General features: G+C 42.0%; 1 protein-coding gene across 2 annotated transcripts in view; it reads left to right on the forward strand.

Moving 5' to 3' along the window:
• Positions 1-3,052: 3,052 nt before the first annotated feature.
• LDLRAD3 (low density lipoprotein receptor class A domain containing 3) overlaps positions 3,053-27,435 on the forward strand; it is a 256,012-nt gene continuing 231,629 nt past the window's right edge. For both annotated transcript variants that reach the window (XM_074230483.1, XM_074230482.1), the window contains exon 1: positions 3,053-3,106. In XM_074230483.1, the coding sequence (XP_074086584.1) occupies positions 3,061-3,106 (46 nt within the window). In that variant the 5' untranslated portion in view covers positions 3,053-3,060. The remainder of the gene's footprint in view (positions 3,107-27,435) is intronic.

Genomic DNA, 27,435 nt, shown 5'->3' on the forward strand with positions numbered 1-27,435 from the left:
CTCTTTAATACCATTCTTGCATTCTCCATAAAACACATCCAGGACTGTGATGTTAAAACCAAAGTTTGGTGGCTCTTTTGTCTTCTGTGGTTGAAACCAAAACAAACAGCAGAAATGTTTTACAGTCAACTTTGACAAGAACCTATTTTTCCATTTGTACAAATCTTCATGAGACCCATCTACATATGCACCAAGATTATGTCTGCCTATTTTGATGCTTTTTACCTCTTCAAAACCATGAAACAACACCTTGAGATCACATTTTCTTGACATCTTCCAGTCAATTGATTGTATAATGGTAAAATGTGATCCACTGTAGAATGTCACTGTGAAATTGGCATTAATGTCATTGAAGATGCCCTTGATGAGTCTCACAAAGATTTTGTATAGGTAGGAAGGTGGGCACATAGTTTGGTGGTTGTCAATCTGAAGGAAGTTAACAAACAAGTGATGGCTGCTGGGATGCAAACCGTGCAGGGGTAAGACCAATATGACAAGGAATTCTCTATGGATGGTGAGTTCCTTCAGACACTTCTGCTTATAGATAACATTGTCCTGATTGCATCAAGCTCTGCAACACTGTGGAACCTACTAGAAAAGATCTGTAAGCACCCAAAAGAATTTGGTCTTTGTCAAAAGAGTAATTCCCCATTTGATAAATAGTCAATGGATATGAACAGGTAATTTTGCAATAAAAAAATCTAAACAATTTATTCACATAAAAATGCTTGGAATCATTATTGATTAGAGAAATGCAAATTAAAACAACATTGAATATAATTTTACACTTATCAGGTTGGTTAATGAAAGGCAAGGCAAAATAGAGAGAAGCTTTAACAGAATACATTTAATAAGCCTATTTTTTTCTCTTTGAGTCTTAGCATATTCATATATTCAAAAAATGGGACCTTAGTTCATTGTTGAATCTGTGAGTTGATCCAATCATTTTGGAGAGCAATATAGATAAAGATATTGATTGCCCAACTAAGCAACAGTATGATATAAAAATTTGTGTCGCTCTTTTCTTCTGTGTATGGACCTAGGTTTTGTCTTTTTATGCCGCTCTGGCATGCAGTTGTATTATTTAACTACAGAATATTGATGATGTTGGTCCTTTGTTCTTGAAGAAGACCATGACATCAGAGAGGTGATGCCATGACAAGCAAGTGAATTGGATCTGGGTGAGGGGGGGCGGTGCTAAATCACCAATCTCACTTTCTTCTCCAGACTCATCTGGGTCCAGTGGCCAGATTATGAATCAGGACAACTGGAGATGGCCCAGAATGCGAGGCAATCAGGGTTAAATGACTTGCGCAAGGTCACACAGTTCCAGCGTAATCCATTGCCATGTAATACCTAGAGTATTACCATTATTATGACTATCTTGGACAAATATTTCAAATGGACAATGATTTGGGTCCAGAATTTTAAAAAAAGAGGAAAGAGGTGGGCAGGATTGTTTACTGGAAACTGCAAATGGCCTTCTTTTTACACAGAAATAAAGGCCCATCTTTTAAAAACCTGCATTTTATTAGTGTTATATAGTTCAGACATGGAGCTCAACATTCTCCAAAGAACTGAAAATAATATTATACACAAGGTGACAGTAGACCTATGGTGGTTATAGCTCAAAACCAATGAGAAATTTCAAAGGATAGGAGTAAAAGTTGTTCTCCTAGAAATGCATGATGGGAAGAGAAAACGAGCCAGTTAAATGGTAGGGATAAGGGATGCTGGATATATACAGATCCACTGCAACTCTAGGGGTGGCTAAGTGACCCAGTGGATAGAGCACTGGCTTTGGAGTCAGAGGAACAGGAGTTTGAATTCAACCTCAGACACTTGGCTCTTACTAGTTATGTGACCTTGGACAAGTCACTTGACCTTGCTTGCCTCACATCCAGGACCATCTCCAATTGTCCTGATTCACGTCTGAGCCCTGGGCCCAGATGGCTCTAGAGGAGAAAATGAGGCTGGTGACTTAGCACAGCACCCCCTCACTTACATCCAACTCATGTGATTGTCATGGCATCATCTCCCTGATGCCATGGCCTTCTTCCAGGATGAAGAACAAACATCATCATCGTGTACTACAATCCTTATGATGTCAAAAGAAAACAACGATGTTAGGTGGACCTGTTGTGATGAATTTCCTTTCTTTTTTTAAAAAAATTGAAGGCAATGGGGTTAAGTGACTTGTCCAAGGTCACACGGCTAGGCAATTATTAGGTGTCGGGACCTGACTTGACTTCGCCCCCAGCTGCCCCCCACTGTGATGAATTTTCCTAAGATCATAGATTTGAAACTTGAAGCCAAAGGTCTCTTTGGACAGTTGAGGAAAAAGGAAGGCCCTGGTCTACACAGCTGGTAAATGTCCGAGGCAGGTTTTGAACCGCGGGGTTTGTGCTTTGAGTTCGGCGACCGCCCTGGTAGCTAAAGGCAGGAGGGTTCAGCTCCATCTGAGCCCCGGGGGGCCCAGGCCCTCAGGGTGCAAAGACCCCCCAGAGTTGCATAGTCCCCGCCTTCAAGGGCCTCTTCTGGGGGGTGAATCCCACGCACGGCCAATGCCGAGGGAACCCCAAGCTGCTCCCGGTCCCTTCAGGGAGCTGATGGGGGCACCTGAGCCCCTGTCCGGAGGAAGCCGGGGTCCGCGGAAGGCCGGCCCCGCTGGGGGGCGGGGGCGCCCTCCCCGGCCCGGCTTCTGGGGCTTGCCGGCCCCGGGGCGCCTCCTGGAGGGAGGGGTGCGGGGGGAGAAGCCTCGGAGAGGGGCCGCAGGGCGAGGGGGAGGCCGAGCCGAGGCCCGGGGAACAAAGGCGCGGAGGATGTCAGGGCGCCAAGGGCGGGGGGAGCCCGCAGGGAAGGGCAGCCCCGACAGCATCCCGCCTCCCGCGCGCCCCTCCCGCCAGGGGCCCGGCCTGGGGGGCGGGGCGGGGCGGGGCCGGGGGCGGGCCGGGCGGGGGAGGGGCGGGGAGGCGCGGCCGGGCCGGGCCGGGCCGGGACTGTGCAGGCCGGCGGGCGGCGGCGGGGCCGGGGAGCAGCGGGAGCCGCGGCGGCCGCGCCATGTGGCTGCTGGGGCCGCTCTGCCTGCTGCTCAGCAGCGCCGGGGGTGAGTGCGGGGGGCTGCGGGGGGCCCGGGGGGCGGCCGGGGGGGCGCCAAACTTCCGAGGCCCGGCGGCCCGGGGAGGCCTCCCTCCCGGCCTCGCTGTCCGGGCTCTGGGGGCTGCCGCGCGCGCGCCGCCCCTCCTCTCCTCCCCTCCTCCCCCTCCCTTCCTCCTCCTCCTCCCCCCTCCCCTGCTCCTCCTCCTCCTCGCCCTCTTCTTCTCACCTCCACACCCTCCCCCCCTTGCCCACATGTGTGAGGCCGTGGCATGGGCACGAGCTCCAAGGGGCTGGGGCCGGGCGCGGGTCATTGTGCCTCCGACGCGGGGGCTGGGAAGTAGCCCAGGCGAGCAGAGAGGTTACCTGGCGGGGGGGAGGGGAGCTCCCTCCCTCTGTGCATTCATGTATGTGTGTGTGTGTGTGTGTGTGTGTGTGTGTGTGTGTGCGCGCGCGCGTCGGTGGGGCTCCCATGCCCTCCAGCCTGGAGATGGTGAGAAAAGTCCTTCCTACTCTGCCCCACTCCTGGAGCCCTTCAATTCCTGCCCAGCCCCATGAGCTTAATGGTGCATAGCCTTTGCGTGACTTTCACACTCCCTGAGCCTCAGTTTCCCCACTAGGACTTGGCGAAGCTCATGACTTACACAGCCCTCCTTCACTCAGATTCAGTTCATGTCAGCTTCCTGATGTCATGGTTTTCTTCCAGAACGGAGGAGGACAGACATCATGGTCGATAAGACTTTGGGACCCATTGAAATTCTGTCGGCTCCCCCTCCCTTTTCCAAAGTGTGTTGGGTGTTTGCAGAATGGACCTGGGCACTAACAGGACTAAGCAGTGATTTTTCTGAGCCACAAAAGAAATCAAGGACCTTAGTTCTTTTAAACTCTTAGGCAGAGGAGATTGAAGGTAGAGCTTAGCTTTTAGAGTCTCATGTCTGGGAAAGTTTGGAATGATTAACTTCACCACCTACTTGTTTTCTTTTCGAGGTGCACAGTGGGGGAGGGATGGGCCTGGAGAGCCAGGATCACCAGGGATTTCTCGGGGACCAACTTTGCTAATGTGTTAAATGAGGGGGACTCCACTGGCCTCCAAGCATGTCGTATCTACAAGGCATTTCAGACTTCTAATCCAGGGGTTAGTGCCATGTCTGTGGGGTGGGACCCCTTTGGCAGCCCAGTGAAGCTGATGAATCCCTTCTCAGAAAAATGTTGTTAAACAAATATAAATGCATAGAATAACAAAAGGAATCAATTGTTAAAATGGTTATCAGATATATGTATGAACACACATACACACATGTATATATATATGTATAGATAGGTGTTTTGATGGATGAAGAGAGAGAGAGATACACATATAAACACAATTTCGTAGTTCTTAGTTAAGAACTGGACTAGGCTGACCTCTGCATTTGACAGATCAGGGAACTGAGGCCCATAGAAGGGAAATGACTTGCCTAAGACTACATAGCTTGTTGAGTGGCAGAGTCCTAAGTGGCAAAGATTAGAACTCATTTCTTTTTTTTTTTAAGGTTTTTGCAAGGCAAATGGGGTTAAGTGGCTTGCCCAAGGCCACACAGCTAGGTAATTATTAAGTGTCTGAGGCAGGATTTGAACCCAGGTAGTCCTGACTCCAGGGCCAGTGCTTTATCCACTGCGCCACCTAGCTGCCCCTAGAACTCATTTCTTTTGACTCCCAAGCTCAGGGTTCTTTAAACCAGCCAGGACCTGGCTGTATAGGACCTGTGGTCCTGTACAGATCGATGATAGCAGGATATGTCATTTTCTTTAAAGGGGATCAGAGTTCTGGAGCTGGGGGACCATCTAGTTCAACCTCCTCATTTCAAGGTTGAGGAGACCGAGGCCAAAATCAACTCCAAATTCAAAATCCAAACATGTGCTCTTTCCATTGCATGGAAATTGTTTTGACTTCTTCATCACCTGTCTTGTGAGTTGTGGCTCTCATTTACTTTTACATCCTCTGCTTAGAAATTTACTTGCTTACTAGAGAAACTTCAGGGGCTTATACAGAGGGAATATCTCCACTGATTAATAAACTGATTTGTAGAAGAATAATCCCCATCAAACAGGCATCGACTGGCAAACATACAATGTGCTCTTGTGTCGGTCACTGAAATATTAGCACAACATGGATGAAGGTAGGAAAGGAATGCCTTAAAAACTTTGCATCTGTTCATTCCCAGAAATCAGAATCTCATTGTACCTCTCAAGTTAAACTCAGAAGTAGGGAATCTGGAAGGACCTTTGAGATAATCTGATCTAGCTCTTTCATTTTATTGATAAGGAATGTTGTGGTTAACTCATATCTATCTCATTGTGACCTCATTTGGGGGGGGTGGCAGATTTCTTAGCAAGATACTGGAATGATTTACTATTTCCTTCTCCAGTTCATTTTGCAGGTGAGGAAACTGAGGCTTAAAATTGAGAAGTGAGGTTATTTATAGGATCATGGGATTTCCCACCTGGAGGATACCTTACAGCTCATCCAACTGCCTGGACAGGGAATTGTAACTATTACTAAATTCATTTTAACACATAAGGAAGATCATAAATTTAGAGAGAGCAAGAAGTTCAGCTTGGAAATCTCAGGCAGTCCCACCATTTTGCAGATGAGGAAACTGAGCCCAGAGATGTATAGTAATTTGCCCAATGTTCCACTGATTGTAGGAAGCAGGATTTGAATTATGGTCCTCTCACTGAAATAACTGGTCTTTCTATAATACCACACAGCCTCCTTAATAAAGTGACCGAACCAGGAGTCAAACACAGCTGTTGACTCTAAATTGAACCCTCTTTCTTCATCACAATGTGGACTCTGATCAATGAGTTGTAATTAATTTAGTCACAATAATAACAATTTGTTATTTGTATACAATTATACATATTTTGTATACAATTTATATACATTTGTATACAATCCTCATCTCATTTGATCTCCACCAACCTTATGCAACAGACTGTTTAAGTATTACTTTTCCTATTTTGAGAAGCAACATTGTAGAGTGATAGAGCTCTGGTCTTGTGATCAGGAAGACCTAGGTTCAAGCTTTGCCTCTGACATATGTTGTATATTTGACCCTGGATGGCTCCCTGGTGCCCCAGGCAACTCTGAATGTAAGTTTACAATCAGCAATACACATATTTTGGTAATGGGCATTTCCTTAACAAATAGATAAAGGTCTTTACCAAAAAAAACAAACTCCATTGTACAGAAAAGGAGACTGAGGCTCATCTTGGTAAAATGACATGTCCAGTGTATTAGGGGAGAGAGACATGGAGATAGAGAAATAGAGAGAGAGAGAGAGAGAGAGAGAGAGATGGAGATGGAAGGGTTGCCCCCCAGACCAAAGATGATTGTGTCTGTGCAGACAGGGCCTCAGATTGTGCGTTGGCAGCTGGCTGCAGGTATAAATTATTGGTGAAAGAGAATCTGAATCTGAACAGGTAGCTTTCAAGGGTATCTCTGATATGTGACCAAACTGATTTCATATAATCTTGAGCATGACTGAATGGAGACAGAGTATCTGAGGTGGCCGAACACAAGAAATCCCCTTCATCTGCACGTGTCCTATCCTCCCACTACAACCCTAAACTGAATTTAAACTGAGTCTAAACTAGTATTTAGTGTTTTCAAGGTGGAGATATGTTCCTTTAGGTTTCTTCAGTTGTCCATATTGTGGTTCATGGACAACAGATTGTGGATCTGTTCATGGATTTCAGATCATAATCTTAGAGTTGAAAGTCATCTGAGAGAACATGTGAGAATATTTCTTAATTTTTTTAAATTTTTTTTTAAGCTTTTGCAAGGCAATGGGGTTAAGTGGCTTGCCCAAGGCCACACAGCTAGGTAATTATTAAGTGTCTGAGGCTGGATTTGAACTCAGGTACTCCTGATTCCAGGGCTGGTGCTCCATCCACTGCACCACCTAGCTGCCCCTCTTCATTTTTTTAATGAGGAAACTGAAACCACCCACCCAAGGTCACATTGGAAGGAAATGATAGAGTCAGGATTCAAGCCTAGTTTCTCTGACTTTAGAGTTAGCATTTTTCCCTATCCTCTCTGACCATGGACGTTTTGGTTATTTAATGAAAGCCTTTAATTAAAGCTCCTTCCTTCGATTTAGAAGTCTTATATCTTTGAGCAAATCACTTTCTCAGTTTCCTCATCTATAAAATGTAAAATGTAACTAATAAAAAAATATCATTGAATTGTTGTGAGCTTCCAATGATTAAAGTGTTCATGTAAACATAGGCTAGTATTATTAATATCACTGAATGTGACATAGATGAAATCTATTACTAATCTGTACCAGGGCTAATCTATAGAAGTAGAAGCACTTTCCTCATTGGAAGTTCCCCAAGCCAGCAAAAGCACAGATCAGTTTTAAAAGACGACGAATACTACAAGTCATCTCCAAAATAAGCCCCCCTTAAATATGAGCTGTTCAGCAAGGTCATTTGAGGAGGATGATAGTCATGAATTTTTTTTTGTTGTTCTAAGTACCAGGCCACATTATATATAGAAAGGATGTTGGAAAATTGGAGCATGTTTCCTAAGTAAGTGACCAGGGTGATGGGACCAAAATCAGGCCAGATTAGGACCATTGGAAGGAAGCAAATATGGCCAGTTTTGAGGTCAGTTTTGAGGTTTAGACCAGTCAGAAGGGAAGGGTCTTTAGTGGCCATCCAGATCAGTGCTCTCCAGATGGGACCAGGTATTCTATACCTTTCTTTTTTTTCTTTTTTTTTTAGCTGAATATTTTCAGTTTCTTCAACTGATCCTTTCCGGGCTTGGTCTCCATTCCTCTCACCACCTGGGTTATATTCCTCGAGACATACTTTAACTTCTTACCTGATATATTTCTCTAAATCTCATGCCTAGATGTAGTCTGACCAGAGCAAAGAACAGCAGACCTGCCTACTTGGGCTTGGAGCGAAGGAACAAAATCAGAACATCCATTACTCATTGGAAGCTCACAACAATCCAGTAATACTGGTTTGTTAACCATATTTTATATTTTACAGATGAGTAAATTGAGGAAAAGGATTTATACATATTATAAGCAGTCACATAAAAGAAGAACATTGCCTAATTAGAAAGTGTAATGGGCTGTTCTGTAAAGTAGTGAGTTCTTCCTCATTGTAGATCTCAAGCAGAGGCTAAATCACCAATTATAACTTGCTATTGTAAAAGGGATTCTCACCCAGACACTAGCTGGACTTAGTGGCTTCTAAGGTCAGATGATTCTAGTCTTAAATCAGAAGGGACCAAAAAGATCATTTGGCTCAATCAAGTCCCTCATTTTGCAAGACCCAGAGAGACAATGGGACTTGTCTTAGGTCACATATGTTGTTGAAAGTAATAGAGCTAGAATCCAAACCCAGGGCCATGGACTCCAAATTTAACATAATTTCCACTGTATTTGAGTTCCTTTGTCAAGAATGACTCCTCTTGGAGGTGTGAATGACCATTCATGCAGTGACCATCCAGGTAAGAAAGCAGGTGAGAAGATTAGGTGTATTTTCTGTATCCAATCCACAATAGAAGACAAGAACATGAAGTCCTATCTCCACTTAAAGTGGGAGAATTGGCCTCTCTCTCTCTCTCTCTCTCTCTCTCTCTCTCTCTCTCTCTCTCTCTCTCTCTCTCTCTCTCACTCTTTCCTTTTTTCTGTTTCTTGTCTTTATCTGTGTGTCTCTGTCAACAGTCCAAAGAAATCGAACCCTTTCAGGATCACAGAACATTCAGAAACTATTCATGGAAGGGAATATGGAAGAGGGAGCTGCTTAAAACACATCTCAGAGCTTCATCATTATCTTTAGGCCTGTGCCAAATATTTAAGCTCACCAAAAGCAAGAAAAACTGGAGACTGCCACTGAGGACAGAATTTTTTTTCCAAACATAAATTTACCTCCCCAACAGTTGCATTTAAAAAGTATTGCTGTCTTTTTGTCACCTTCATTTCTAAATCCATCTCTTACCCCTCCACCCAAAGAGCCTTTTCAAACTTTTCAAAGAGTTTCAAAGGGAGAGGGCAGTTCAGCAAAACCATAATGGGAAAACTTAGATGTAGTTTCAGAGGGCTCGAGTTCAAATTAAGACATATTTATTCCTAATGTAACTTGTATATCACGTAGCCTCTGAATTTCAGTTTCCTCAACCATAAATGATATGCTTGGTCTAGATGACTAGATGGCCATCTGAAATTTTATTTATAGATATTAAACACATAGTCACAATCATATGAAATGTACATATTTACATATATATGTATATATACATTAATACATATGTGTATTTATACCTATGTATACATCTCTATCTATTTCTGTAGCTACATCTATATCTCCTCTAACAGGCTGCTTCCCCCATTTAAATGTAAGCTTCTTATGGGTAGACTATTTCTGCCCATATTTATAGGCCTGGCAGCTTGGCGCAGTATCCCACCTAGAGTAAGTTCTTAATAAATTCCTTTTGGTTGATCCCAGCTCTAGATCTGTGATCCTGTGTCCTCAGATGTCTCTTCCAGCTCTAAGTCTAGTCCATACTATCCCCTCAACCCATCAGTTTTCTGCTATAGACAGTTTATGCAATGTCCCTCACCTCTGCAAATAAGAAAGAGAGGCACTTGGTCATTGCAAATGTATATTCACTATGAGAAACAGCAACAACAAAAGCTCAGTCAAGGTGTTTAAACAGATGGCCAGGATTTCATAATGGAATGAACCTTTTAAAAAAAATGTCAAGAATTGTCTTGTGTCTAGGAAAGTCCCAGCTTTTCAAACCATTCTATCAGGTTTGTGTTTTTCAGCCTGTTGAATGTTACTAGAAACCCAAAGTCCTGGCTCTTATCACAAAACAGATTCCCATTTGCTCTGTCTTCTACCTCGATGGCTTTTAGTGAGGAGGGCACACAGCCCAGAAGGCTCCTATCAGACTCAGTTTGGCTCCAGAAGCCCTGCTTCCAGAACCTGAGAACAGGGAGCTAAGAGATTGTGCTGGAAATGCATTGGGCTGGAGCAGGATGGTAGGCCAGAACTGTAGAATAATGCTTTTTTATGTTTTCAAAGTAAAGAGTGGTAGTCCGCATTGTTGCAACTTGTTCTTGGACCATTCTTAGACCATCTTGGATCATCCTTCTAAAGCTTGAAAAATCCAGATACAGATCCAGAACTGGAAAGGATTTAGTATCTAGCTCTATACTTTACTGATGGGGAAACTAAAGCTGAGAGAAACGAAGTGGCTTTTGCCTATTGGAGGAAGTAGATGCCAGAGGCAAACTTTGAACTCATGGAATCTGATGCCAGGTCCACGGCTCTTTCCACTGTGCCACCCAACCTTTCATCAGATTGTGACTCTAAACCAGGAGAAGGCTTTAGTGGTTGTTGTATTTATTTGGTTTTGTGCAAAAAAAATATTTTGCCATCTTAGTCACCCAGGTATTTTTGCCAGCGTTCCTGCCCTTCGGCCACTGGGGTTTGTAAAAAGGCAGCCCTGGGATGTTTTTGTGTATTTGAGAGAGAACAGTAGCTGGCTTGTACAGAGGTTCCCTCCATTTTCATCACACTCAAAACTGGCACTGATTTTACTCCAATGAACCACACTTGCCCTTGAAAAGTGTTTGCAGGGGAAATGAATCAGTGGGTTTTGGACATTAAGCATTTGTTTGTCAGAACATTCATGCCATGCTCAATGTCAGTGGCCCATTATAAGGGACTTCTGTGACTGGGTAACTAGGGTAACTGTTGAGGAGAGAAGAGAGGGGAGGGGAGGGGAGGGGAGGGGAGAGAGGAGAGGAGAGGAGAGAGAGAGAGAGAGAGAGAGAGAGAGAGAGAGAGAGAATATAATATAAAATGAGTGGGTTAGTTTTGACCATTAAGGTACCTTCTGGATTGGACATCAATGATCTGTGACTGTGAAGATGTTTTCTCCACTCTAATTCAATCTTGAAAATGTAGGATAGGCAACTGAACACTTGTGAAAATCTGGTTTTGACCCAAGGGGGACAGAACTAGAGAAAGTGTATGACAGCTGCATTAAAGTAAATTGAGTCCTCTTTCCCAACAATCCCAAACATTCCCAACAATCAAATCCCTAAGTATAATGGGTGGCCTCCAGAGGCATCAGGTTCCTGGTCACTGAAGGAAGAAACTTTGAGCAGAGGACTGATCTCCACTCTGGTCCAACCCCACTGACCTCTGTCTTTCCCCTTTGGCAGGAGAATTCATCTCCCATCTTTCTGCCTTTGCCCAGGCTGTCCTCTATACCTGGAATGTTTTTGCTCTTCCTCTCTGCCCTCTGGCATCCTTCAGGACTTACCTTAAGTTCAGCAGGAGGCCTCTCCCTGTCCCATTGACTTCCTGAACCTTCCCCTCTTAGACTTCCCCTTTCATCATATCCATACATACCTATTTATGTACATGGTGCCTTCCAAAGGGTAAGAGCTGTTTTATTTTTATTTTTTCTTTGCCTCTCCAGCACTTAGAACAATGGTTGGTAATACAGTAGATACTTCATAAATGCTTGTGGTTGGATTGATACAGGGAATTTAACTGAATTCTGAGGCCTCTATCAACCCTAAAATTGTAAGAGTCCATAACCATCTCCAGTGGATTAGGCAGATATGATTTAAAAAAAAAACAACTCAGGCTCCTAGAAATAACCTAAGTCAACCAATCAGTATCTGTCCTTTGTTCTCAAAGAGGACCTTGACATCACGGAAGTGATGGCCATGGCATACGTGAATTGGATTTGAGTGAGAGGGTCTCATGCTATGTCACTAGCCTCCCTTTCTCCTGCATCTAGGTTCAGTAGCCAGTTAGGGATCAGGACAACTGGACAAGCTTGGATGTGAGGTAATCAGAGTTAAGTCACTTGCCCAAGGTCACACAGCTAGTCATTGTCAAGTATCTGAAGCTAGACTTGAACTCCTGTCCTCCTGACTCCAAAGCCAGTGTTCTATCCACTGCACCACCTAGTAATATTTACAGGCATGTAAATATATTCTTTTTGCCAGACGGTTACTATGATTCAAAGATGATTCAAAGACAGAAACAGCTTTTGCTTCAAGAAGTTTATACTCTACCAGCCAGGGGTTTTTAACTTTTCTTATATTGTGGAGACCCTATTGGGGTCTGAGGGAAGCCTATGAGGAGCCTTTCTCAGAAGGTTTTATGCTGCTTTAAATAATTGAAGTAGATGCTAAATTTCAGATAGAGGTTAGTGAAAATAAAAATCCAAATTCTTAGACCCCTCTCCACTAGAAAGATCCTTGGACACCCAAGGGGAGAGGTTATGATGACCAAGAAGAAAGATTTGGCTTAGGAAGTTATGGTGGTTGTAAATGAAATTGTAGGGCAGTAGATTGTTAAAGCCCTTTCTTGTAGCAATGGCCAATGTTGATTTGATTTTTGTTCCTTAAGAAAGAGGTAGAAAGTAGTGGGTAGGGATGACATGAGATATTGGGAGCAAATGCTAAGACGCCTATTTGACCAGACTCTGCTGCCCTGGCAGATGGAATCCATGATCCATGATCTGAAGACTGAAATAATTAGATATGAAAAACAGAGATGAAGGTCTCTAGGGTGAGGTCCTATACTGAGTGGCTTATGGGGGATGGGGCAGGATATATGGTGGCCAGATCATGTTGGCCAGTGATCCTTGTGGAGATCAGCAAAAGGTCTGGATGACCTTTTGCATTTGAAGTTTCCCCATGTAGTCCTTCCCATGGCAGGTATGATGTTAATCAACAAACTCTTAGTAAGTACCACTGTTTGCCAGAGTAAAAAGACAAAATGTGACATGGTCCCTGCCCTCCCAGAACTTATGTTTTAATGGAGACAGTGTGTGCATCTAGACTTATATAAAACTTGAGTCTTCTATGAACATTTACACTAGCTCCCTCATAAAATCTTTAATGATCACTAATCTTTTCTTCTCCATTTTTCCCTCCCACAAACATGTGAGGTCTAGTGAAAATTTCCAGAGTCCTATAAAGGTCAACAGCAATCAAATTTAAAAATGCAGATCTGTGAATGTCATTCCTCCCCTCCCCCACCCCAGATAATTTTTATGTCTGAGAAAACCAGGGAAAGGCAGGTGAGAACTAGTCACTAAAAAAAAATCTTCCCCCTGCAGGGGTAGTGAGAGGATGGGGAAGGGGTGGAGATGGGGAGGACAATAAATAAACAAACAAACAAACCTGTGAAGGAATGAAATAACTAACAAACAAACAAACAAACAAATAAATAAATAAATAAATGTGTGCATAGTTCTGCCCTTAGGCTTCACTGGGCAACTTGGGTTGGAAACCTTAGCCTGGAACATTCCCCTTTCCTCCACTCTACAGAGCCCCTATTGTTCTGCTTTGCTTCCCCTCCCCTCCTGCCATCTCTTGTGCTAGTCTCTTTTTTGCCTGTCATCTCGTACTTTCCCTTTCTAACTTCACCTCCTCTGCTATCTCTTAACTTCTCTTCTCCCTCATCTATTCCCCTCTTCCCTCTTCCCCTTCTCTTCCCCCCCATTTTTCCTTTCCTCCCCTTCAATTCTTAACTTTCCTTCCCTTTCCTTTTCTTTCCCTTCCTCTGCCAACTCTTACCTTCTGTTCTCCCTGATCTCTTTCCTACTCCCTTTCTCTTCTACTTCCTTCCCCTCCCCCCACTTCCTTCCCCTCCCCCTCCTCTCATCTCTTACTTTCCCCCCTCTCCCCCATCACATTCTCCACCCCCCACTGGACTGCTTTAGTCCTCTAGGAAGAATTTCTGCAGTCCTATGTAAAAGCATCACTGCAGGTGGTGGGGAAATATACCAACCCTAAGGACAGGTTGGTTTTAAAACTTTCTTTTTCTTCTCTCTACTCAGAAATTCTCACTTTCCCCCCCAGTCCACTAATGCTCTAAAGTTATTGTCAATGATTGCAGCCTTTTAAAAAGAAAACTTTCAGTTATCTTTAAAGAAACATTGTAGTGAGCCCTTTAAAGATGAATTGTGAAAGATGATTTAAGTGGAGAATGCTGAGTTGGAAGGGGAAGACATTATAAGCCCAGCCCTGCTACTACTAATTGTGGGCCAGTAACCTTGGGCAAAATCTTCAGTTAATCTCTCCCAACCTCAGGTGATTCATCTGGCAAATAAGGGAGTTGAACCAGATAGATGAAATGAAAAAGGAGCATTTATTCATTACTCACCATATATCAAGCTCCTTATCAAGCACCAGAGATTAAAAGAGAAAATTAAGACAGTCTCTACTTTCAAGGAGCTGATATTCTAATTAGAGGAGACTATATAAATATGAGGCTATGGAGGATATGGCAGTCGCAAAGCCAAAGGAAAGGTCCTGGGATCCGAGGGTGAAATCCATACACAGGTTGATGGTTCCATGGGCTGGAGAGCACAGTTGGCATAGTCTCTTCCTTCCCCTTTCTTTCTCTTCCTTAATAAAGGAAGCTAACCATAATAAAAACCATAACAATAGTTTGTCTTTATAGCATAAATGGATGGTTATCAATGTATTTTATGCACATCTCATTAAGAATTGGAATTCTTTAATGTAGTTCACAGGGTTTTGAGTCAGGAGGAACTGGGCTCAGTTCCTTCTTCCTTGATCACCAAATCACTTAGACTTTCTCTGGGTTTCAGTTTTCTTTTATGTGAAGTGGGCATAAGAATAACACCCACAACACAGTGTTGTGGTGAGAACTAAGGATTTCACATATATATGTATACATATATATATGTTTATGTATGTGAATACACACATATGTATGCATAGATGTATATGTCTGTAATTTAATTGTATAATAATGATTTCAATAATAATAATATTATTAATAATGATAACACAATATTTCTTTTTGCCCTGGATCTTCTGTACCCAATTCCGGGAATGTCTAACCTGACATCATTGGTTGGGGACAAAAGTCTATGGCCACTTGGTTAGTGTGTGTTCAAGGCAGGACTTAAACCTTGATCCTAGATCATTCCTCATTCCAAGGGTGGCACTGTAATAAAATACAATAAAAATTTATTAAAACACCTGCCATATATCATGTGGTTGTTGCTAAAGAAAAAGACCAATGCAATCTTTGATCACACAAAGTTATATTCTTATTTGGGGTTGGAAGTGGGACAGCAAGTTTAAATAGATTCATGACATCTTAGATTTAGATTTGGAAGGGACTATAAAATCTAATTTTATGGATGATAAACTAGAACCCAGGAGTCAAGATCATCCATGGCACAGATGTGATAGTCTGGGGTGGGAAAATAAAATCAATGTGAGATGGAGTTTGTACCATCCCTCCCCTCATGCTTTCTCTAGGGTTACAGAATTTAGAAATGGAGAAGAATCTTAGCTGATCTCGGGAAAACAACCCATTCACTTTCTAGATAAAATGAGACTTTAAGGGGGTAGGTGATGTCGTCTTAGATTCTGGCCAATCTGGACTCATATCTCACTTCCATTTTTTAACTTAGCTGTGTGTCTAATCACAGGATAAGTTATACATGATTTTTCTTGCTTGTGGGAAGGGGAATTACAAACAACATGGGTGAAAACATGTATGGGAGGTGACGGGAAATTAAACATTGTTTATGGGGGACAGGACTACTCTACAACATTCCTTCTCTGAATCCCATGGGTTATTCCATTTTACTGCCCTCCCCTTTCTTTTCCCTTGATTCCAAAGCTAAGATTTATGATGTCATTTTTGCTAAACCCAAATGATGGGTGTTCAGCTTTACTGACAAAGTCCTGAATATTATTTTCCTCTAACTGGAAGGGACAGATTGTGGAGACCATCCAGTCCAACCCCATTATTGAGGTTGGCCTGAGGCCTTGAGAGAGGAGCTAACTTGCTTCCCTGCCATATTTTCAGGCAGTCAAACTTGTTTGGCAACTAGAAGTCTCCTGGCAGACTCATAAAGTCCAATGCTTTGGGAAGACCTGAGAGAGTATCTAGTGGGTTGCCTTTAACCAAGAATATATCTGCTTCCAGCTGCTTAGCCACCTGAAGACCCTTCAGCTTTTGGAGAGGAAAAAGGGAACTGTAATCTCTTCAGATGAAGTCTGGAAGAATCTAATTGGAAGAAAGAGAAAATTGAAATGTAGCAACACATGTTTTAGCGTCCTTTGTAGGACTAAAGCTTAGCAATGTATGAATTTATCTTTGAAGATTGCAATTCAATTGTGAAAACTTGAGACTGTGTTGTTTAATGGCCTTAGAGTGCAAATCTTCCATGTCCCATTCATTGCCTATAATTTAAACAAAGCCGTTTAATCTCACTAGGCCTCACTTTCCTTATCTGCTAAATATGAAGATTGGACTAGCTACCTTCAGAAGTCAAATCCATTTCTAATCTACAATCATCTGCATTGTTATTAAAAACCTACCTGTGTAAAGCATAGTGTTTGAGATGCCAAGATAAAGTCAGAAGCAATGAGTCTGAAGTCAGAGGACTTGAATTCAAATATTGCCTCTGCTGCTTATGACTTGTGACACCATTGGGCAAGTCAGCATCCTTGAACCTCGGTTTCCTCATTTGTAAAATAAATGGATGGAACAAGAAGGCCTTTAAAGCCCTTCCAGCTTTAGATTCATGATCCTATGAGCAAAGAGTTTGTCATCTTCATGTATATGCATGAAATTTGTTGCTATTTGTCTTCAAAGAAGACCATGACATTAGGGAGGTGATGCCATGATGTGCAAGTGAATTGCATTTAAATGGGGGGGGAGGGTTTATTGGTTCAGAGAAGAGAGTCCACCTAATGCATTTAAGTAAAGGGAAGGGGCTTAAACCAACCTTTGGAATACCCTCTATAAAATTATTTTAAGAGGGGAAGAGAATGTATTTTTTTCTGTAGGTCAACAAACATTTTTTATGTAATTATTTTGTGCCAGCAATGTGCAGAATTCTAAGGGTATAAAGAAAAACAAAATAGTCCTTGTCCTCCAGGAACTCACATTCTGATGGGGGCAACAGCATACAAGCAACCATGTAGATACAATATTATATAGGAGAAATTGAAGGTCACTTTTCTATAAGAGGAGGTACCTTATTTCTGCTAGGAAGGAATAGAGATAAGGAGGAAGGACATTCCAGGCAAGGGAGGCCATTTTGGGCTAGAAAACAAAACAAAACCATACAAATGAAAACCCCAAATTAAAAACTTTTGTTTGTGTCTTAGAAGACATTCTTTTAAAACCACTTTGAGGGGGCAGCTAGGTGGCGCAGTGGATAGAGCACCCGCCCTGGAGTCAGGAGTACCTGAGTTCAAATCCAGCCTCAGACACTTCATAATTACCTAGCTGTGTGGCCTTGGGCAAGCTACTTAACCCTATTGCCTTGCAAAAAAAAAACTAAAAAAAAACCACCTTGAGGAAAAAAGAAAGGGATGGGTTATCCCCTGGATTTTCTGACCACATTCTAGCAATTTTTCAAAATTCACCTCATCTTCTACCCCTGTAACAGGAGTCATGTTAATAATAATAATAATAGTTAATAATTATAATAATGATTACTGACATAAAGCCCTTTGCATCCCTTCATTTGGACCTCATACAACCACATGAGGGAAGATTGGAGAGTTACTCTCTTCCCCATCTTATGGATAAGAAGGCCAAAAGCTCAGAGTTCAATGATTCACTTCAGTTACAAGAAGAAAGGTCACAAATATCACATTTGAACCCTGGTCTTTCTTTGCCTGGACAGACTTATTACTGAATGAAACAGAGATCTCTAATTTTCTAAATATGCATGTATACACACATACACACACTATAATCTTATCGTGTGATTTCATTGGTATTGAGAATTCCTATTGAGGAAATTCCTTTAAGCAACTCACATCAACACCTGCTCTTGTGTCTTACCTAAAGGGCACACAACCAGTCAATTTGAACCCAGGTCTTCCCAAATCTGAGAAGGTTCTTCATCTACTATGCCTGTCTGCATCTCATTTCCCAAGTATAAACAAATTTAGAGCATTCTACTCCCTCATTTTATTTCTAATAATCTAAATAAGTGTTATGTGGTAAATTCCCTGTAAATTCTCTCTTTCTCTCCCCCCCTTCCTTTTTTCTCTTCTTCCCTCTCTTTCCTCTCTCTTTTTTTCTCTCTCCTCTCTCTCTCTCTCTCTTTCTTTTTTCCTCTCTTTCTCTTCCCTTCTTTTCCTCCCCTCTTCTCTCACCCTTTCTCTCTTCCTTTCCTTCCTCTCTTCCTACCCTCTCCCCCTTCTTCTTCTGTCCCTTTCTTCCTCTCCATTTCCCTTCTCCTCTCTCTCTCTCTCTCTCTCTCTCTCTCTCTCTCTCTCTCTCTCTCTCTCTCTCTCTCTCCTCCTCCCCATCCCTCTCTCCAGCTTTCTCACCCTCCTTTCCCCATCCCATCCCCCCATTTGCTAAAAGTGGCACATTGGTTTTTACCTTCACTGTTTCTTCTAAACCACTGATCTTCATCTGTTCCAGGAACAGAGCTGCTGAAATTCCACCAGGCTCAAAAAACCTTGCTAGATAGATTTTCTTTAGGGACCTATGAAATGCATTACCCACAACTAGATTTTTAGCAGCAGGTACATTAGATCTAACTGATTATGCCTCATGTGGGTATAAATCAAGATCCATTGGTTGTATCTCAGAAACAGGAGATCGATTTGGCAGTCAGAAAAACAGATTTGGTCTTAGGCATCCAAGGGAAGTGGTAGTATCCAAAATTAGGAAGTTATTGCCCTTTCTTCCCCTCCCCCACTCCCCCAAAGCACATCTGGAATTCTATGCTTACTTTTTGGGTGCTAGGGTTCAGGAAAGACATTGAGAAGCTAGGGAGCATCTGGAGGAAATAGCCAAGGTACTGGGGCTCTGAAGTCCATGTCCTGAAATTTCAATGAGTTGATCTGAGAGTCTTCTGATCAACTCCACCACCATAAACAGGTGAGACTTGATGACCACCATAGTCCCTTTCACCTCTAAAGAGTCTTGATTCCATGCCATGTGAGGATCAACTTGATGGAACTGGAATGTTTAACCTTAAACAAAAAAAATGCTTGACAGGAATATGATTTTGTTGTTGCAATTAAGTTGTTTCCATTGTGTCTGACTCTTCATGGTTCCCCTGGGATTTTCTTGGCAAAGATAACGAGTGGTTTCCTTCTCTGGTTCCTTTTACAGATGAGGAAACTGAGACAAACAGGGCTAAGTGACCTGCCCAGGGTCACACAGCTAGGAAGTTTGGGGCCAGAATTGAACTCATGAAAAGGAGTCTTCTTGAGTCCAGTCTGTTCACCATACCACATAGCTTCCCACTATGGTACTACCATATAACCAGGGGTGAGGTGGGGAAAAGAGGATCCTGATACTTATTTCTGCGACTGTTGGTATGTCCTTGAATATCTCTGGATCTCAGTTTTCCTGTCTATAAAATGGGTCTATAGAAATGAGAATGCTCCATGAGAAAAGAGATCTTGATGTCTTAGATTTGGGTCAAGAAGGGACCTCAGAAGTCACTTAGTCCATCCCTCCCCCTTCCCCCTTATTTTACAAAACAGGAATCTGAAGCCCTTGGAGATTGGTCTTTCCTGAACACACGTCCTTTGATTCCAAACCCAACACTCTTTCCACAGAACCAAATTACCTCCTTGATGTGTAAAGCCTAAAATGCCATTAAAAACATGAGGTTCTTCATCTGTACCACTTCCCCCTGCCCCAGATTACATAGAGGTTAACCGAGCCTAGTGGGTAGTGTGCTCTGTGGAAATTCCCCAAAACTGTGTTCAAATCCCATCTCAAGATTTTTGCCAGTTTCACAATCATAGCCAAATCGCTTCATTTCTCTGCCTTTTGCAGCTCCCTTGAATTTAAACTAGATAGAAAACATCTACTGGTCTCAAGGTGCATACCTTCTATGACAGATTCTGAACTTTATTTTTTTAAGCTGCCAATCAGAATTGACGATCTGGTTAAATTGATGACTTCCTCCTCAGAATAATGATTTTAAATGCAGACAATAAAATATGCATTATTATAGAAGAATTGGATTATATTGAACTAGGACTACCAAAATTATAATTAAAAATATTCAGGAACCCCAGGTTAAGATCCCCCTATTGCCTGGGTATCCATGCAACAAAAACTTGGCATGGACTGCATATAAAATTTCACATTTGTTGATGACTACAATGTAATCCATATCACCATTGAGTATAATAATAAAATGTAGTAATGCCACATGAATGGACTTCGAGGGCTGCATGTGGCCTGTGGGTTGGATACACCTGTCCTATTGATTAGAACAAGACATCTGTTAAGACAGGGGTGGGCCTCAGAATTCAAGATCTTTTCCTCCTAGAATCTTTCAGTGTCCCACCCATAAGAGTTGGCCCCTGGAAGAAAAATTAGAATTGGATGAATCAGTCAGTGACCAAGTGGGATGGAGATCTTGGTGGACAAATAGCTCACTGTTAAACTTTGGGTTGTCTGTCTGAAGGAATGCCACCACCCACCAAGGAGGTGGGGAGGAGGAAAGCTACTCAGCTTACTCTGGCACACATTCTGGTCAGCAGAGACCTGCAGAAACTTGGAATATTAGAGTAACAGATTGGAAGAAACCTTCAGGGTCCACAGTGGCAGTCATCCCTTGTGCAGGATGAGACTAGTTGATGGCAGACTGCTGGTATTTGGGACCCTTGCCTTAGAAATCCCTTTCCTTCATTGTGAAACTGGCTTTGGGCATACCAAACATGTGCCGTCGTCCCTGATGACATTGCTGAGGTATGGTCTTGAGCTGTCGCCTTGAATAGCTGCCGTGTTCCCAAAGAAGTCATTAAACTCATTGGATGTGGTTGAGAAATGAACCCTAGTCCCAGCTTTATAGCACCATTCAGAGCCTCCAAGGTCTCTTTCCCAGGGTAGAAATTTCCAAATTTGACTTGGTTAGGATGATCAGACACCTATCAGAGATGGGTGGACAGCATGGGATACCCTTCTTCTGGGATGGAAATGTGATTGCCTTCTGCTTATGATGACGACAAAAGGCTGTAAAAAATAATGAATCTGTAGAAATGGAACTTATAAGACCCTGATTCAAGTCCTGATTTGGTCTTAATCTGGGGAAGTTGCTTTATCCCATGGAACCCCCCAAAAATGCTCTGAAACTATAGAAAGGAGATGATGATCTGCACTGGTGGAGGGAATGACCACACCAGGAGTTCCTTATTTGGTACAAACTACAGGTCTAGAGAATCCCAAGTTGGGAAAAATCAACATGAATCTTAGGAATTGGGAGTGAGAAGCGAGCTTAGATATCTGCCCCTTGCCTCCCCTCATAAAGGTCCCTTTACTTTATACTTGGTGGAGGGTTTTTTAGGTTTTTGCAAGGCAAATGGGGTTAAGTGACTTGCACAAGGCCACACAACTAGGTAATTATTAAGTGTCTGAGGCCGGATTTGAACTCAGGTACTCCTGACTCTGGGGCCAGTGCTCTATCCACTGTGTCACCTAGTTGCCCCACATTTACTTAATAGCTGAGGAGACAGACCCAAGAGAGGAGTAGGAATGATTTACCCAAAGTGAAACAAATTGGTATATAGCAAGGGTAGGACTAGAACTCAGACCCTCTGCCTCTAAATCCATCATTCTTGCCACAGTGCCATAGCTGTCTCTCCTGATGACCCAAAAAAATCTGTGTATAGTTTGTCTTAATTATCTCTGAACTCAGCCATCTCTCCCACAGGATGATGGGACAGATCAGTTCCTTGGAGTGTCTGCTGACATGGAACTCTCCAGAGGACCCATTGCACACCTGTTCTCCTTTGGGCCTCAGGGTGGAGGGTTAGGAAGCAGCTGACAGAATAGCTTGTAAAATAAAACTTTGGGGAATTAAAGAAACTTTTTCTCACTAATGAATTGAAAAGAGTGATTTGAGATTAGGTTGGGTGTTGGGATCAAGGAAGTCCATCTGGATGATGTCCAGATAAGATGCTTTGATGTAAAGGAAGAGAAGATCTGAACCCAATGGAAGGACCCAAAAGGAGGTCTGATTAAGAAGAGGATGTTTTTATCATTCAGCATCCCTGGGTAAAGGCTGTATTTTATGATACAATAACAAATAAGTTATTTAATTTGCCTAATGTAGGGGCTGTGACTGGTATAATGGAAGATATATCAAGTCCTAGAGCTGGGGTAGGGGGAATGACAAAAACCATGAATTTGAATTGATCCTTAGAAGTTTTGTGACCATGGGTGGGCAACTCCCTCTCCTTTCTCCTTCCCCATTAATTTTTTTGAAGCTGACTCCTTATATACTGTCCCTCAGTCTCAAGGATGTTAAACAACCCAAGAAGGACTTTTCCCCCTTATTTTACCAAGGGGGGGGGGCCTGAGGTAAAGGGTTGTATCCCAAATCTTAGGGAAAGATGATAAAAAGATCAGTCTGACAGTTTGCTTCTGATTTGATAACTGGCTGACTTAGGAAGGCTTTTGGAAGAATTGTGTAGAAGAAAGGCTAATAGAACTGGCAATATAGGCATGTTGGTTTTCTCCCTGAGCCTCAGTTTCCTCTCATTAAATGGAGATAATGTTATTCTTACTCTCTCCTTGGATTGTGAGGAAAGCATTTTATAAACTTTCCACCTCCAGAGCTGAGTGAATTGCTTCATAATGCTGATAACCTCTTCAAGTAGTTGGTTTTGTGTCTAAGATAAGGATAATTTTTTTTATCTCATATTTTGGAATCAATGTAGTTCATCTCCCTTTATGGATCAATGATTTTCTGAATATTAGACTTGCTCTTAGCTCAAATAAACAGCTGCCTTCTAGAAGGTTTGTGAAATCTTCTGGGCTCTGAGGGAGTTAGTTATGAATTATGGCTTCCAGGATACACAGACTGATGCCCAAGGGCCCCCAAAGTTTATCCATGCTGTGTGGAAGTGTTCTTTGTCCTAAGCGAAGTTAGCAGATTTTTGAATGTAAAGCTTTTATCAATTAAGGGCTAAATCTGACTCATGTGCAGCTGTCCCTGGATCTGATTTAGTGAGAGGAACTGTACAAAAGGAGAGCAGATCAGGAGAAATGAAATCCCCCTGGACCACCAGCCGCTGTTTGATGCAGATTGAACTTAGTAACAAGGTCATCTGGGTAAAAACCCCTGGGGACAAAGAAGCCAAAAGAAAGGGTAAGGAGTGGATTTTGCTTAAAAACAAAACTGAGTAAAGGAGCCTTGGGATTTAAATGTTAACTGGAGATGAAAGGACTGAGGTAATTTATTTGTAGCCATCCTGGACAGCAGTGGGAAATGGGGAGCAGACCATGTCCGGAGGATGAACAAGGATTTAAATCCCACAGGGAAAATTCTGTCAGTGGATGTCTGCTTATATTTCCTGGAATCTGGTGCTTACACACACACACACACACACACACACACACACAGACATTCTCTCTCTCTCTCTCTCTCTCTCTCTCTCTCTCTCTCTCTCTCAGCCCCAGCCATATATCTCTAGGAGAGATTGAGAGATTCATCTTGGAATGGACAAACTGTTCCATATTGTATCTGTCTCCCTTTTTGCATTATCTGTTCAGGATTATATTAAATTTTTTCCCCCAAAACAAATATTGATTGAGCCCCCTTTCCGTATAAGAGACATTGCACCCAGCTCTGTGAATATAAATTGGCCCTTTTCTTCACCCTGAAAGAGCTTGCAATATATAGAGCTGGAGATAAAGCATACATATGAATTAGAGAAAGCCTGGGATAAGTGCTGGAAGAGGAGATGATATAAACACAGTTCTGAGAAGAGAGCTGTTTTCTGCAGGGATGGTAGGGAGCATTTGGGGTTGGGGTGCAGGAACAGAGGAGACCCAGCACTTTTCCGAAGCTTATTTGTAGAGTTGGACTAAGGGTCAGAAAAGCTACAGTTCAGATTCTTCTCTGTGACTCTGGCAATTCATCTAACTTCTTCTAGCCTCAGTGTCCTTCTCTGTAAAATAGGGATAATAATCCTATAAGGTTATTGTGAGGATCAAATGAGATAACTTGTCAAGCAGTTTGTCAACCTCCTTATAGTCAGTGGTGGTGATGATGGTGATAATATCTTTGACCTGTTTTATTTGTGATTACTAGCAGCCTCATTCAACAGGCTATTTATCATATGATCAGAGTTTTAATTCCACAAAGTAACATACCCATTATTTTTTTTTCCATAATCATTATTTCTTCCCCCCCCACCCCCGCCAGGCAGTTGGGTTTAAGTGACTCACCCAAAGTCACACAGCTAGTATGTGTCTAAGTCTGGATTTGAACTCAGGTTCTCCTGACTCCATCTCTATCCATTGCATGACCATACTGCTCCCATATCCTTTACTTTTAAAATATTTTATTGATATTTTTCTTTATTATTATCACTCTGCATTTCACCTGTTTCCCACAAAAGTATATTCTTGCAAAAACAAGGAAAAATAATTAAGCAATCCTAATACCTCTAAATCTATGATTTGTTATAATAGTTGACATTACTACAGCTCTTTGAGATTATCAAAGCACTTTACATATATTATCTCATTTGATTCTCATAAGGACTGCTGAATATATGCTATTATTCCTATTTTAAGGATAAGGAAACTGAGGCTGGTGATATTGTGACTTGTTTGGGGTCACATAGGTAGTAGAAGGGGTTGGTTGGAACACTACTTGTTATGTCAGTGACTGTAGTAAATCATGGCTCTCTCCTTCACTGTGCCTCAGCTTCCCAATCTGTAGTAGGAAGGGAATGAACTAGATGATTTCTATGATGATGAGATTTTTACCTAGCAGTAGTCTTCCTATTCACCAACCAGGAAATAGCAAGAGTTCTTTGAAAGGGACAACTTTTACTACAGTGCAAGAATTCTTAACCTAGGGTTCAAGGCATCTCTAGTTGGATTCCTGCTGAATTGTGAACTTAGGGAAATATCACTTTTCTTTTGATTAATATTTAACTGAAATTAATCATTTCCTTCAATTCTAATTTAAAAAAATTATTCTGAATAAGGGATATAGCTTTTACTGTATTGCTGAAGGGATACATAATACAAAAAGCTTAAAAATCCCTGCTCTAATGCAAAAGACTGAGAATACAGACCAGATAGAATTAAGGTGAATTATGAATGTAGAAATTTCACATTAGTCAAGTTGGCCTCAGTTTATCTTTGATGTCATTTTTGGATTCATCCCCTCTTTCTGTGAGTTAGACCTTTACCCACTGAGGATCACTCTCTTTTATCACTAATCAAACTTATTTCCACCCCCAGGCCCAAGGATAACTCTTTTTTTTTTAATCTTGCCTCAGTTCTCTAGAGACAAAGGAATCCTTGTTTGGGCCTCTTCACCTGAGCTCAACGTTCTTGTCAATGACCACTGTCTTCTGGGGTTTATTCATAGGAATCCTCTGAAGAGGGGTTTAGTATTCAGAATCAGGAGAAAGGTTAATAATTTCTTAATTGGTCTCTCTGCTCCCTTCTGTCCTCTAATATATTCTCCACAGTTTCTCAAAATAATAATCATAAGTCTAGCACATAATAAGTGGGAGAACTGAGAAAGGGATTTACTGTTTCTACTCACATTGAATTTCCCTGGTTTGAGCCCCCACATTCACTGTAACTTTGAAGGAGGGCGTATTTTTTTCTTTTTTTCCCAACCAGAATACCAGAATTTACTCTTTGACTGATGAGTGGTGGAGGAAGACTGTTGACAGCTCTGAGTGCTGACCAGCCTTCTTGAAAACACATGTTTACTGGTCAACCCAAAGCATGCATCAGCACAAATCCATCACTATGATAAACAACTTCCAGCCCTTGCCCACACATGATTAATGCGTTAATGTGTTCTCCCAGGATGCTTCTTTTCAAGTCTGAACAGCATGCCTCATTCCACCTCAGGCTTATTGGTGTGTCCAGAAAGTAAGAGTCATCAATAAAAGCATAATTCCTATAATTGACTGAAAGTGTTAAATGAACTATCCACAGACATAGGCATGTAAAGCTAGGGCTTCCAGACTTGGGTTACAAAACAGGAAGGACAAACTTTGACTTAATTGGGATCTCAGGAGTACTAAAGGGGAAAGGGGAGTGAAGGGCATTGTAGTTAAGTTGAGTTAAAAAAATTTCTGAAGTGAGATCAGACAATACTCCATGAGGGAAAAAAAGCACAATATATATAATAACCAATAACATTTATATAGATTTTTAATGTTTGCAGATTTCTTTATTCAAATATCATTTTATCCTTATAACAATCCCAGGAAGTAGGCATTATCATTATCACTTCCATTTTAAAGATGAGGGAACCAGGACAGACAGATGTTAGGTGATTTGCCCAGGGCCCCTGAGCTAATAATTATGTGAAGCTACATTTGAACTCAGGTCTATTCTCTGTGGATAGCTAGCTGGTACAGCAAATAGAGCACTGGCTTTGGAGTCAAGAGTATAGGAGTTCAAATCTGGATTCACTATTGTGTGACCTTGGACAAGTCACTTAATCCTGATTGCTTCTCCTTTGGGGCATCTCCAATCCTCCTGTTCCATTTCTGGCCACTGGATCCAGATGACTCTGGAGGTGAAAGTGAGCCTGGTGACTTAGCACAGTCCCCCCTCACTCTAATCTAATTCATGTGCTTGTCATGGTATCACCTCCTTGATGTCATGGTCTTCTTTGAGAACAAAAGACAAACATCATCATTATTTTCTGTGCTACCTCTCTGACAATTAAACAAGGAGAAAAACCTAAATTTGATTCACCAAGACATAACAAAAAAAAAATTAAGATGAGCAGAAATATACCAAATCTTTTTAGAAATATATTTTGATTTTAAAAATTACAAATATAGCCAAATTGTTTGAAAACAGAAGAATTCCTTTCAAATACAAAGAAAATCCAGAGGAGTCTGCTGATGAGGAGGTGAGAAAATCCAGGGATTCTGGAGTGGAGCCAGGAATAAAGTGAACTTGACCTGGGAACCTCTTGAAATGGTGATCTAGGTTCAAGGATCTATTAAAAAGATAGATGCCATTGGGAAATATCTCTAGGATTAGAAGGCTGTGGTTAAGAATTTATCAACAAAAATCACAACTAAAAAGATCCTAGAAAATTGGTGGGAAAGGAAATCCAATCTGGCAAAAAAAAAAAAGCAAATTGGAGAGGCAATTGCTATACTGAGGGCAGGTTCACATATTGGTTCAGATATTTTCTACACTTTGTGCCTCAGTCTTGCCCATCTGTAAAATGGGATAGTTGGGCTAGATAGCCACTAATATCACTTCCTGCTCTAAATCCATGTTCCTATGGCCAACAATGGTTAT

This window comes from Macrotis lagotis, chromosome 3, assembly GCF_037893015.1.
Source record: "Macrotis lagotis isolate mMagLag1 chromosome 3, bilby.v1.9.chrom.fasta, whole genome shotgun sequence".
In the NCBI taxonomy this organism is placed as follows: domain Eukaryota; kingdom Metazoa; phylum Chordata; class Mammalia; order Peramelemorphia; family Peramelidae; genus Macrotis; species Macrotis lagotis.